This window comes from Didymosphaeria variabile (genome assembly GCF_027946475.1).
Source record: "Didymosphaeria variabile strain IMI 356815 chromosome Unknown scaffold_5, whole genome shotgun sequence".
NCBI classification, from domain to species: Eukaryota; Fungi; Ascomycota; class Dothideomycetes; order Pleosporales; family Didymosphaeriaceae; genus Didymosphaeria; species Didymosphaeria variabile.
Window position 1 is genome coordinate 4296080 of NW_026611624.1, and position 12281 is coordinate 4308360.

At 52.8% G+C, this 12281-nt stretch overlaps 3 protein-coding genes across 3 annotated transcripts; 1 reads left to right on the top strand and 2 right to left on the bottom strand.

Moving 5' to 3' along the window:
• Window positions 1-1480: 1480 nt before the first annotated feature.
• On the bottom strand, window positions 1481-4624 carry N0V89_007876 (uncharacterized protein; the record flags this gene model as incomplete). The annotated part of the gene is made up of 1 exon (XM_056216636.1): window positions 1481-4624. The coding sequence occupies one exon, from the start codon at window positions 4622-4624 to the stop codon at window positions 1481-1483; it is 3144 nt and encodes a 1047-aa protein (XP_056070883.1).
• An 824-nt stretch (window positions 4625-5448) lies between these two features.
• N0V89_007877 (uncharacterized protein) lies at window positions 5449-8430 on the bottom strand (the record flags this gene model as incomplete). The annotated part of the gene is made up of 9 exons (XM_056216637.1): window positions 5449-5488; window positions 5538-5564; window positions 5612-5757; window positions 5811-6021; window positions 6068-7205; window positions 7258-7575; window positions 7636-7872; window positions 7962-8083; window positions 8147-8430. 9 exons carry the CDS (start codon window positions 8428-8430, stop codon window positions 5449-5451), a joined length of 2523 nt encoding a protein of 840 aa, XP_056070884.1.
• Window positions 8431-10801: 2371 nt separating this feature from the next.
• On the top strand, window positions 10802-11779 carry N0V89_007878 (uncharacterized protein; the record flags this gene model as incomplete). The annotated part of the gene is made up of 1 exon (XM_056216638.1): window positions 10802-11779. The coding sequence occupies one exon, from the start codon at window positions 10802-10804 to the stop codon at window positions 11777-11779; it is 978 nt and encodes a 325-aa protein (XP_056070885.1).
• Between the last annotated feature and the right edge of the window lie 502 nt (window positions 11780-12281).

The following is a 12281-nucleotide window of genomic DNA, read 5'->3' on the forward strand; positions in this document are numbered from 1 at the left end:
GTGTAGTGGTGAATGAGCGTAGATGTTGTCTTTGTGTGGATAGAGAATTGGACATACAGATGTTTATACTTATATGCATTAGCATTCTCATTGAAATTGGAAAGCAGGTGACTGTCGAAGCGATTGGAAATAGAGTGGCTCTCGAGTTTTCCAGTAGAGGAGTCACATCGAGGTTGACTCAGACGGCTGAACCTCGACAACTGACCAAATATCCGTGTGGCCAATGGCGTACTTGATGCAAAACACCGGGTAGATATCACCGTGCTGCGGGAAATGTGCTTTGAAGTCGGCGAACGAATCTTAAAAGTGTGTTGGCAAGTTACTAAGTGGTTTCAACATGTTCAAGATGAAAGATAAGCACTCCTATCCTGACCAGACGAGTTATATCTCCCTAGACCACCACGCTCCTCCTTCCCCCATCAATTCAACCTCCCAAAACAACCATACCCCAACATACACCTCTTATCTCACGACTCGACCGGCCTCATATCTAATCCTCCAACCCTCAAGACTGCGATCCACAAACCTCCCACCCAAACAACAAGATGCGTTCGATGTACAAAAGAGCAATGTCACAACTCACTACACGCCCAATCTACCCCCCTGCAAAACCACACCCAGCCCTAATTTAAGACTCCGTGAGACTGCGCAGCTCCTGCTCAGGGAAAGAAATGTAAACCTCAATACTAATCGATCCATACGAGGGAAAGGACCTACCCATCCCCATCGACATCCCATCCGCGTGATATCACCCGTCTGTTAGTAGCGAGCGGTGTACCTTCCCCACAGCCCTTACTTCTTCTCAGCCTTGCAGACTAAACGCAGCCACACGTGAGATCGTAGTTGCAGCACTTGCAGCACTGCTCCATCGGTCTTAATCGGACTCCTTCGGCGCTTTATGGCTTGCTTCCTTGAAGGTGTGGGTGGAATTAGGCGTATAACCTTCCAACCCTACGCTATCACTGCTTTACAAGAGTCATAGTCGTAAGCAAGCGCGTGTGTTTCTATTACAGGAAGAAAAGTCTAGAGAGGGAGAATCTGAGGTTTATGATAATGAGCAGGTCTTGTAGTATGGACGTGTGTGTTAAAGATAGTGAGGTAATGGGTTTGAGTCATGTTGTTGGAGTTTGGTGGAAGAGTCATGGAGGGGTTTCAGTGTGACTGGGAAGGGTGGCCAGGTGCTCACCTGGGTTAGGTAGTAAGATGGACACGTGAATCACAATACTTCGCCATCGATCGCACGTACGGAGATTTCTTTGATTTGATGAAGGTTATTTGGAGTTAGCCAGAAAGTAAACCACCAAACAAGTCAGAGAATATGAGGTTCTGCGTTGATGTACACTACAAGTCAAACACAACAATCATGCTATGCTGCCATGTAAACACTCCAACATGTTCCATCATCATCAATGTTGTCCATCAAATCCCAACCTCACATTCCCAGTCGTCAGAGACCGCCCCCCTCTCACATCTCTGTAGTTCAATGCCCCTCACAATGCCCCGTCTTCATCATATCAATCCCCGCAGCAACACACCTCAGTTGCGCACCATACTTCCCGTCTGTAAAGTCCGGCGCAGGCAACCCCTTATGAATCGCATCCGCCCCATGCAGCGCCTTCTGCGCCGCGACATTCATGTACTTCTCGCAGAACGCGCAGTACCACGTAGACACCTTCGCATGCCCCAGCTTCTCGACGCAGCGGCGGTGGAAGAACCCAATCGGGCAGTCGACGTACATGCACCGCACCACGTTGTCGTCGGTCTCAGGGTGCGCAGGCATGTTATCCTTGCAATAGCAGATAGCCTTATTATCAGGCCTAGTCTCGCACTTCTTCCGCAGGGATTCCAGAAGCTCTTCCGAGATAGTAGCGCGACACCCAATCGTGCGCGAGCGCTCGTTCTTGTCCGCGAGATCCTGAAACTGTTCGACGAGCTTGAGGACCCTGCCCTTTGCGTAGCCGCGCACGTAGTCCTTTACTTCCCAGTAGAGGCGCCTCGGGAAGGAACTGTTCTCCATTTGCTTCGGCGTCATAGCTTCGACGAGCCAGTGGCGGCCTTCGGTGTAGAGCCACAGGTAGAGGTCTTCATCCACGAGCATGAGTCTACCCTTCGTCTCGGGCTGAGATTCGAAGAAGTGCATGAGCTTCGCTGCCTGGATGCAGTTGAAGGGGCCGATCTGGTAGGGGTATGTCTCGGCGTAGACGATGTACTTGTCGTTGGTCGGGTCGACGGGGTCAATGCACGGGCAGTAGGTTTTGTGGTATGGACAATCGGGTGTTCCCGAAGCTTCCCACGGGCATCCGCCGATGTATAGATCGTCTGCGTGCTCCTGGTACGCGGGATGCATCGCCGTGAACAGCAGTTTGGATAGGCTGTCGACTTTGAGGGAACCTGCAAACTTCATCCAATCTTTGTGTCGGCCAATCTTGGATGTTGAGAGCGGAGCAGACGGCGACGCGCGCTCAGCTGGCTCGGAATGACGAGACTCGCGCTTAGGGGTAGTAACGCTATCTGCCACTGGATCATTCAGGATAGAACCCGTCAACATTTGGTCGCCTAATTCCGGCGCTTGATCCTTGCTAGGAGGAGGAACTTCTAGGAGTGAAGATATGGAATGAAGCCATGAATCCAAAGATGTCGCGTCCTTCGCATGCATTGTACGCCTGGAGCGCTGAATTCCCTCCTTCAACGCATCTCTCGACAATTCGAGATGGGCACCGCTCAGATCGTCTGTGGTGTGAGCCCCCGCAACCTTTGAGCTTGATCCTTGGCCACGCGGTGATTGAAGGGCTCGATCAGCTTCATCCACCAGTCCTTTCGCAAGCACATTATAGAGAGCTGAAACGTCCGACGAAGGACTCGCTACATCGGTGTCACCAAGTAACTCATCTATCTGCTTGGAGGCTCCAGGCTCCTTCTCCGCAGCCCGCCGAGCTTTCCGATCGGTCTCGCGCTGCTTCTTCTTGTCCTTCTTCTTTCTCGACTCAACAGCGGGCTGTTCGACGTCCGGCGACTTCGCAACTTCAGTAGACTCTTCGAGCTTCTGCAGGAGCATCTCCTCTGTCTGTAGTTGGAGATGTGCTTCGGCGAGCTGCAGTTGTTCTTTTCGCTCCTGGACTCGCGTCTTGGCGTCTTGCCTCCTAGTCAAACAATTAGCTGAAGCAACCTTGATCAAAACGCTCTGTACGTACGCTTGTTCTGCATCCTGCTCCACTTTCTCGGCCATCTGGTGCCGCTCAGCTTCATCCTGGTACATTGAAGCTATCACGCCCACTCGCATCGGCTTCAGGGAAAGCGAACGAGCCTTGGGAGTCGCGCCAGGAGCAGAGTCCTCGGGAGCCGCTACCGATGCCCTACTTATGGACCGGCTAGCATCGCTCTGTTTACCTGAAGCACGGGTCGGGATCGTAACAGGGCCTACAGTCTGCCAGCCATCGTCCTCGTCAGGTGCAGGACCGCCACTTAATAGCTCGCTTGATGACGGAGACTGTGCACTCCGTTTGAGAGTCTCGAATGGTCTGGACATGTTGCGGTGTTTCCAAGGATTGTGAAACTTGACCTTTGCCGGCGGAATGATGTCGGTGTTGACGATTCTCAGTGAAGGAGGCGGCTTCGGCGCACCCTCTTTTGGGGGATCCTTACTCTCCTGAACGGCCACGACAGGTTCAAGGATAACGCTGCTACCGATCTTCTTGTGTGAGTGTTCAATGTGCCTACGATCAGCATCATGTAAGGTGGCTGAAGATAGGTGCCGCAAATCGTCCGGCGTCGCGAGGTCATCCGAGTCAATTTCTTCCTCCTCCTCGACGGCCGTCAGACTATCCGAGGATGCAGACGCCGAGCCGGCGGACTGATACTTCTGGCCTGTCTTCCAGTCCTTATCTGCGTAACGATTTGCCATGATGTCGAAGCTGGCTCGGTTCGTGTATCTCAAGAAAGCAGCCCTCCGCATCCTGATCTCAAGTTCGTCCCTCTTGGCCTGTACCAGATCCGTGATGAGTAGATCTTTGAACTCAGACACCAGCGTCTTGAAGTTTGATAGTTCCTTGTTCCGCAAACCGCGGTTCCTCTCTTTGCGCTTGAGTAATTCGGCGATGTGCAGAAGCTCGAAGATACGGTTGATCTCGGCACCGAAATCAATGTCTGCATCTGGAATGTGGGCGTACAGCCGAATGTCGCTTCGCTTCTGCCCGTCGTTGTAGCACTGCGCGTTGTACTTCAGATGTTTCTCTATCTCTTCAATCTCCTCGGGGTTGTCCGGGTTCCCCGTGCCCACTTGAGAGGCTGCCGGATGTAGAACGGAGTCGACGTAATTGATATCATCTTGCGTAACGACCTTGGATCTGCTCGCGGCTCTCATCTGCCTCTTCTGTTCTTTCCTCTCTCTCTTTTTCAGTGGTACTTCGCCCGATGCAGATGACAGATCGTCGCTTCCATGCGTGTCAGGGTCTCTGAATCTTGCTCTTCCTCGACCGTCTTCGTCCTCAGGAATGATGGGCCAGTCTTCACCGCAAGTCTCGTATATGCACCGGATTTGCTCACACATTTCATGATGGCGCTTGTAGTGGTGTTCGTCGATGTGCATACACATGTCGCATGTGTGACCGCGGTTCCGCATGAACATGGCTTGATGAAAACGAAAACATGGCTCAGCATGCGATCCGAAGCACGTGTTCTTCGCACCGGGGTGTGACAAGGGCCGGTCGCAGACGCCGCAGTGGTGTTCTACTCAAAGATTAGCAGTTGAAAGCACGCAGGCGCGAGGGATGTTCCAGGTTGCACTTACTGAGGGCATCAGAGTCCTCCCACCTGTTTACTGTTAGCCGCTGCTCAGCACTTGAGGAAGGTACTCACCGAAACAGAATGCTCTTGCCCATGGCGAATGGCAAGTATATCGGAATGGAAGAACGAAGTGCAGTAGGTCTGACGACAGTCCAAGTTTATATCGGGGCTGCTGAGTTGTTCTGGGTGTGTTGATGTATTGATGGGGGTGCGGGAGCGGGGCACGACTTTATGAAACGGGCAGCTGCAGCCCTTCGCGATCTGTCGCTGTACCGGTGAAATGGATTAAAGGACGGACCACACATAGATTTCACGAGTAACACGACTGGGAAGCACTGCGGCGAGGTCTCTGCGTAAGAGTTGCATTTGTTGACTGTGATGCACTAGCCAAAAGCCTGAGTCACTCAGGCGACGCGCCACGCGGAGAAACAGGAGGAAAAACAAAGGACAGTACAGAACACGGTAAACGAGTGGCTGGTTGAACATGGAAAATTGCTGGAAATTTCTGGAACGACAGACGCAGTGAGGCTGACGGGTAGTTACTGGAGCGACAAGACAGTGTGGAAGGTGCGACCATCCAACCAGACTCAACATGCCCTGGCAACGCGCTGTCCCGTGACGCGTGTAATTCACTCCACGTGCGGCGAGCGGCATACGGCACGCGCTCTACACGTCCTGTACCAGTCGTGCAGTGGCCCATACGTACCTGTGTGGGTCAGCAAAAGAAAACCACCGCTGTTGCCTAAATCACTTACGGGTAGTTGCGTTGGTACCAGTTGACGCTGCGTACGTTAGTGAAACCTCGCCTCGGCTTGCCTGGAATACTCACAATGTCTTGCGTCCTGCAACGCGGCTATGCGTAGCCCACGAGCCTCCGAGCACGATATTGTGCTTTCCGTCAAAGAAGTCCGCCGTGTAGCCGGGGTACAGTGGCATGGCTGAAAAGCCATCATGCTTCTCCAGAACAGTGCTGGTCTGAAAGGTCAAGTTAGAGATGTCTCTCGCTTTTCCACTCGCAGCTAACTTACCCATTCCCACGCGCCACCTAGATCCGATTGCCCGCAGAGCTTTCCGCCCTTGCCGGCAACGGACACAGGGTGCCAGTGCTGGAATGCCGTATTCGTCCCCTCCAAGTCAATGAAGAGGTCGCGCGGCTTCGGACCGGATACTGCTCCGGAGTTGCCGTTCGACAAATGGTGGGATGGTGGCGACTCAGACACGCCGTTGTTGATCAGATGCCTAACCAGTCAGCTGCAGCCGGAAAAGGAAGCATATCTGCACGTACCCGTTTACGGCTGGGATCCTGTTCCCGTGCGTCTTTTCAAACTCTTGAGCCTTGCCGTGCTCCACATAGCTGTAAAGGCTACGTGCTTCTTCCATAGTGGGGATGCGCCCACCCATCCACTGAGCGCAACTAGCTAGCTCATCGTAAGATGCTACTACTGGCCAGTCCAACGCATACTGGAGGGGGACTATCCCAAAGACTGTCCGGACGTACTTTCCTTGCGTGACACCGTCAATGTTGATATTGACTCCGTTGACGCCATTCTGAACGCTATCCCGCTTGACCGCCACTTGAGCAACTGGGTCCGATGCGTCACACCACGAGGCGGGGAGTGCACTCTTCCCTGTCTGAACGAGATATTCGGCATACTCGCCGTTTGTGATTGGTCGTGCCTTTGCCTTGAACGATTTTACGTGTAGTGAACGGGAAGGTTTTTCGTTGTCCCAGCCAAAATATCCGTCGGTGGCGGTACCATCATCTGGATCGTTCAATCCGACCTGTATATCAGATTCTGGAATCGTGAACCATTGGTTTTCGACCTTAGCCAACTGTGACTTCCGAGCAAGCGCTTCGAATGAGGGCAGTACTGATCCTGGTGGAGGCAGGACTCGTTCGCTCTGGATGAGCATGTAGAGAAGGGTCTCTAGATGCATCGCTTCGTGTTCAAATGCCAACCATAGAGCGCGGGACACGCGAGCGTTATCGTGTGCAGCGACTGAATCGTATAGAGCCCTAGTCCTTACTCGAACAGCATCTTGGAATTTCAATACTTCCTCCAGCGGTGGCCAGGCCTCTGGAATCTCGCTATGATCGTGACATTGGTCAGGGTTCTCCACATCGGGGTCGATGCCTCGCTCAAAGATCCGTGTGTAGGACGCTGGCTCGGTAGGTTTTCCATCAGTGGCACGGGTCAAGTGTATGTCCAGGAATGTCGGAATATGACCCAAATAGAAGATGACCGCATTTCGGAGTTTGATAGGTTTCGACAAAAGCTCGTCTTTGGGTACCATATTCTGTGTGATGGCATCCCAAGCAGCCCAAAGTTCCTGCCAGTCAGCAACCGATGGAACAGGCCCTGAGGCGTATTGTTCCGGATTGGTCGGAAAGAAGAACGAGGGCTTGGAGACAAAGTGTAGTCCTGGGGATGTTAGATGTCACAGACGTTGTCCCAGAAGACGCATGGAACGTACCATAATCTCCCCTTGAGGTACTGAACACGGTGTTGGGGACGAGGCCAGCTGCACTCCACAAATGTTCGATCTCTTCAGTGCTGAATTTCCAGCTTTCCTCGATGCGAATACGCTCGCCTTTCTTGAGTTGCACGCCGTCGATGACAACGTCCTTTAGCGGCGACACGAACGCACGATGATAGCCATCCTTTTCCACGAATTCACCGCGATGCTCCCACTCGTCAAGTTTGAATGCCTCAGTACCCAGGATGCGGTTGGCATTCTTGAGTCCATTGAGTGTGAAATCTCGAGTTACTCCTTCGCTATCATTGTATGCCTCTTAAGGAAGGAGCAGATCAGCAACCATACGAGCGAAATTGCATTTGAGTCTAGACTTACGGAACACACGTTTGGGATCTTTGCATGAATCGATCCCGATCAACATGGTGTCACCAGGTTGGAGTGCGTCACGGAATCCGCTTAGGAAAGGAGGAACATCGGCGCGGTTAAAGTTCCCCAGACTCGAACCGAGCCATAGCATGAACTTGGGTTTCGCGCTGATTTTGGGAGACTTCAGCCATTCCAAGGCGTGGTCGTATGTACCGTACAGTCCTTTCAACTTGACATGCTGGTAATCTATAGAAAGAGTTAGCTTTGGGCTATTCATAAGCGGCTGATTATTGAAGAATGTTCACGCCACCAATACGTAGACTAGATGGACTCACTGGTCGGGATCTCGGCGAACGTTCGCTCCAACTCGGGCAAGGAAAGATCGACTGCGTAATACTCGACGTCTTTACCAAGGCGCTCAATAGCCTGGAGAAGGATGTTGACTTTACGCAGGTTGCTGCAATGCATATTAGTATCGGCCTCGGGCGGCGTGGTGCTTCATTTCCGGGCGGGCTCCTACCCGCTCCCCAACTCAACGACAACCGACCCGGGCTGAACTCTTTCCGCAATCTGATCGGCATACGTCTCCAAAACTTCAATCTCGGCATTGGTGAGATAATAGTCCTTCACGTAAGTGATCTTTTCAAAAAGTCGCAGCCCTGCTTCATCGTACAACAGCATGGTCGGGAGAGTCTTCTCTCCGCCAGCCTCAGGACGCAGGCCATCTTTGATATCCTGTAGAATATCAAACTCGGTTGGGCCAGGCCTGATGTCGATGATTTCGGTTGAAGTTTTCGAGGTCATGATTTTGGATGACGTCTCGAGTAATCGTAAAGGACGGAGTCTGGCTCCTGACAGAGCTCGAATAGCTTCCATCGCGAAGGGCGGCTAGGGCAAATATATAATCACGGAATAGACAACAAGCGCAATACACCCCAAAGATGGCGTAGCTCACGGTGATGGACCCGGTAGTGTTGGAAGGAAGATGGTCACTGTATGCTGCAGTAGATGGCAAGGAATGTAGCGCACTAGTGCGGTAGGGCTAATCACGCTCCAGCCACAGGACAAATCAAGCGACGTCAAATGTTCACGACTGGAGACGGTACGGCAGGAAGTGCTTATTCGCCGCAAGTCTCGGGGATCGGTTAGCTTCTCATCGTTCCGGCTGACCCCTCACAAGCCGCATCATCTGCTTGACAGGAGAAAAGAATTGCTGAGAGCGGCAGTGTTCCCCACATCGAACTCGCCAGCGTCCAAGAGTGGCGTAGTGGCGAGCATTGGTGGGTGGAACATGCTCAACGATGACGTCTCTATGCGGTTCCTGAGAGATGATGTCGACGGGAGGCCGGAAGCCGTTCGAGACCAAAGAAGAAGCCGAGCTGAGGGGTTATGCAAGGGCAGGCCTAGCAGAGACGAATCGATCCGCAGCCCATCGTGCGTCCCTCATTGTTGGAACGCGTTACTGGCTGCAGGACAGCAACGGGCTGCGGGGCTCGTTTTTCATCAGGTACAGTAGTGCCATGAGTGGCCCACGATCTGGCGCATCTGATTGATCAGTTCCGGAAGCATGGTGGGATGGCGGCGAATTCGCGCAAATCCGTCTGCTGTGTGAGGTTCGAGATTGAGTGTGAACGCGGGGTCGGCGCGCGTATTGACGTGTAGAGCGGCAGCTGCAGCTTGTCGCGTCAGCACGGGGCGGGCAGCACCGGGCTAAGATGACTGTTCGCGGGACTTTTGCGGAGTGTGTAACTCCGACTCCGCTGCATGCGAGGTTGCGTGATGGTGGAAGCATGCTCACTAAACGTGATGAGGGAATTGCAGATGCATGCAGATGGGGATGCGCATAGATTAGTCATTGTCGTCTGAGGGGAGACTAGCGGGTTTCTTATGGCAAGGTGCATTCAAGCTCCGTGCAGAATCCAACACGATGACCCTAATCTTTGTGTCTCACGAACATGCTGTGCGGGTCTCGACGCATAATGGCCCGATGTCACATCCGCAGCGGCGACTCAGATGGCCTCTCCGAGCTCGAGGACGAGCTCGGGTCGAAGGAGGCGAGTGCGGCCTCAATAACTGACTAAGAAAGGTATTATCATTCCAGAGATTATCTCGCGAGACCATCGTCAACGATCTGCAACGCGGAAAATACTCTTACAGATTAGCAACCATTGACACTCAAGCCTCACTTGTATCGTCTCTCGTCTCGAAGCCACCGTTAGTATCCAAAGGCAGCGGTGCGCCGGACTGCCTTCTTGAAACTGGCCAGATATTTTGCAATCGTTTTGGAGTGTCCTACATGCATCAGATCTGACTACTAAGGGGACGGTCGGCATAGGTGCTCGTGTAAAACAGTTGATACGCGGTCATTTCTGGGTATAATCAAACAAGACCGCAGAGTAGCTACTACTCCACATCAAGCACTACCATCATTGGGACTCGGATCGAGTACAGTACCTGGCTGGCAACTAACCTTTTCTACCAGAGTGTCTGTACGACGGGAACAATTTATAAGAGGCGTTCTGAATACACAGGACTAGCAGCGGGCCACTGCTTCCTAGAGTCAGATGAAGTCTGCAAAGAGAGCTCGATCAGGGCTACACGCTTTCCGTATCCCGCGGAGGGAGCGTAGCAGGTACAGAAGGGCCCGAAATGACTACTGCAGGCTCCTTCTTGGTTGATCATCGGACAATGCTTCCTAAACCCGCCTCTTTGTGCTCAACACTGATCTTCTTTCTTCTCGGTCATGGCCGAACCCCGAGCCACCCGCAAGCCACCTTTGGGACAAGTGGATTGCGAGAGCGATTGGACTTCCTTTCGTATGCAACCGTGACACTGGGCCTGGATCATGCGCAGGGGACTCGCCTCTCAGCAGCGACGAGTCCGCCGCATTGTCATTGTTACCACCGATGCCTAGCGATGTGGAGCACTCAAAGAAGGACCAGAGCCTGGCCACAGCCCATTTGTATGTTGAGGGGCAGCTCGCCGTAGATAACCCTGCTTCAAAGAACCGCAGATTCTGCAGATTCTCACCAAACCAGACAGAGCTTCAACTCACTTCTTGTTGCCTCATTAGGGTACAACAATGCCTTGCATTATCTTGAGCGCCTTGCGTTCAACTTGACGCTTCTTGTTAATTTGAATGAGATCGCGGAGGAAACAACGACACTTTTGTGACATGGAATACGGACTACCACCCATCAAGCCCTACTCCCCGGATCGACTCTCTGGCTACTTCGACGCTTTTGTCCACAATACACGAACGATGCAGGACGTCAACACATGGCTGCCAACACTGAACAGCTTGCGGGGTCAGAAGGACTACCTGGAGGAGTTGCTATCGAAGACTGCCACGACGCTCAACGCACTCCGCGACAGACAGACACGCAATCAGCGCGTATTGGACACCAATCCAACTCCGCGTTCGAAGCGGAAGAAGATCCAGCAGAACAGATGGAGAACGTGTAAGACAATTCATACATGCGAAAACGAGGAGAAAGTGATACTCGATTGTCTAAAAGTCTGCGAAAACAACATTCATACGCTGGAGGCAATCATCTGTCCGCCGGAAACGCCGTGGACCCGCGCAGAATACTACTCCAGCAACTCATATGTCGATTCGGACACGACATCATTTGACTGGCAAGGCTGGACAGAGGATGTGGCCGTCTCGCCGTTTGAAAAGACCCGCATCCGTCCGCTCCCGTTAGATGATATAGCACCAGACACAGTAGCATCTGTGTATGCAGGAGCGGAGACCAGGCGTCCACCTCCACCACCTCTTCGACCTGTATCTGAAATTGATTCGGCGCTCCCTCCAGCACCACCAAACTCCGCGTACACCAACTTTACCCTCAGCCCGGAAGCCACGGCCTTCAAGCCACATGGAGCCCATCTGCAACTGCCCGTTGCCCGTTTGACCAAGGAACTGGACAAGCTCACCATCTCCGGTTTCCTGGCATCGAAGCGCATGGACTCGATCCGGAGGCGTCGCTTCTCAGACGAGGGCGTGGCGTTCCTCCGCCGCTCGAGCAATATTCAGCCCGCATTGACAAGGGCAAGCTCCTGCCATAGCTGGCCCGGCCCAAGTACGCTTGGAGATAAAGACCCGAGATGTGTAAGAAAATCCAAATTGAAGAGGACCAACTCGATTTGAGCACGGTTCCTGGTAGCGTTCATCTTCGTGTTGTGTATTTTACCAACTAGCATTCGACTTTCCTCCGGAAACGCATCGGAGGACCCACGTTCGCTTGAGAACTGCCGAGAGCGCGTGAGGCATTTCGTGCATCACATGCGGGCAACAGCTACGTAATTTCGTGGACATGGTTTTCCTGTACATATGAAAATGCAGAGAGCAGCACAAAATCGCGCTATGCAAGGATGTTTGGAGTCAAAGTATGCGATATATTACTGCGTGGGAGAATCAATGCAGCTGTGGTGTTGTGTGTTGTGCAGTATTGTGTCATAGCGGGGCACGTGCGGGGTTGGCAAGAGCAGCCGCGGTGGTGCTTGGGCCAGCCTGGCATGAGTCGGCTTACAAGTTCTCACTCCCCGAAGCCGTGAGTACCTTCCTTTTGCATTCACAACACCTCGTCGCTCGGTGACACATTCAACATACCTGCTGAAGTTCAACACTTCATGGCTGTACTCATTTGTCA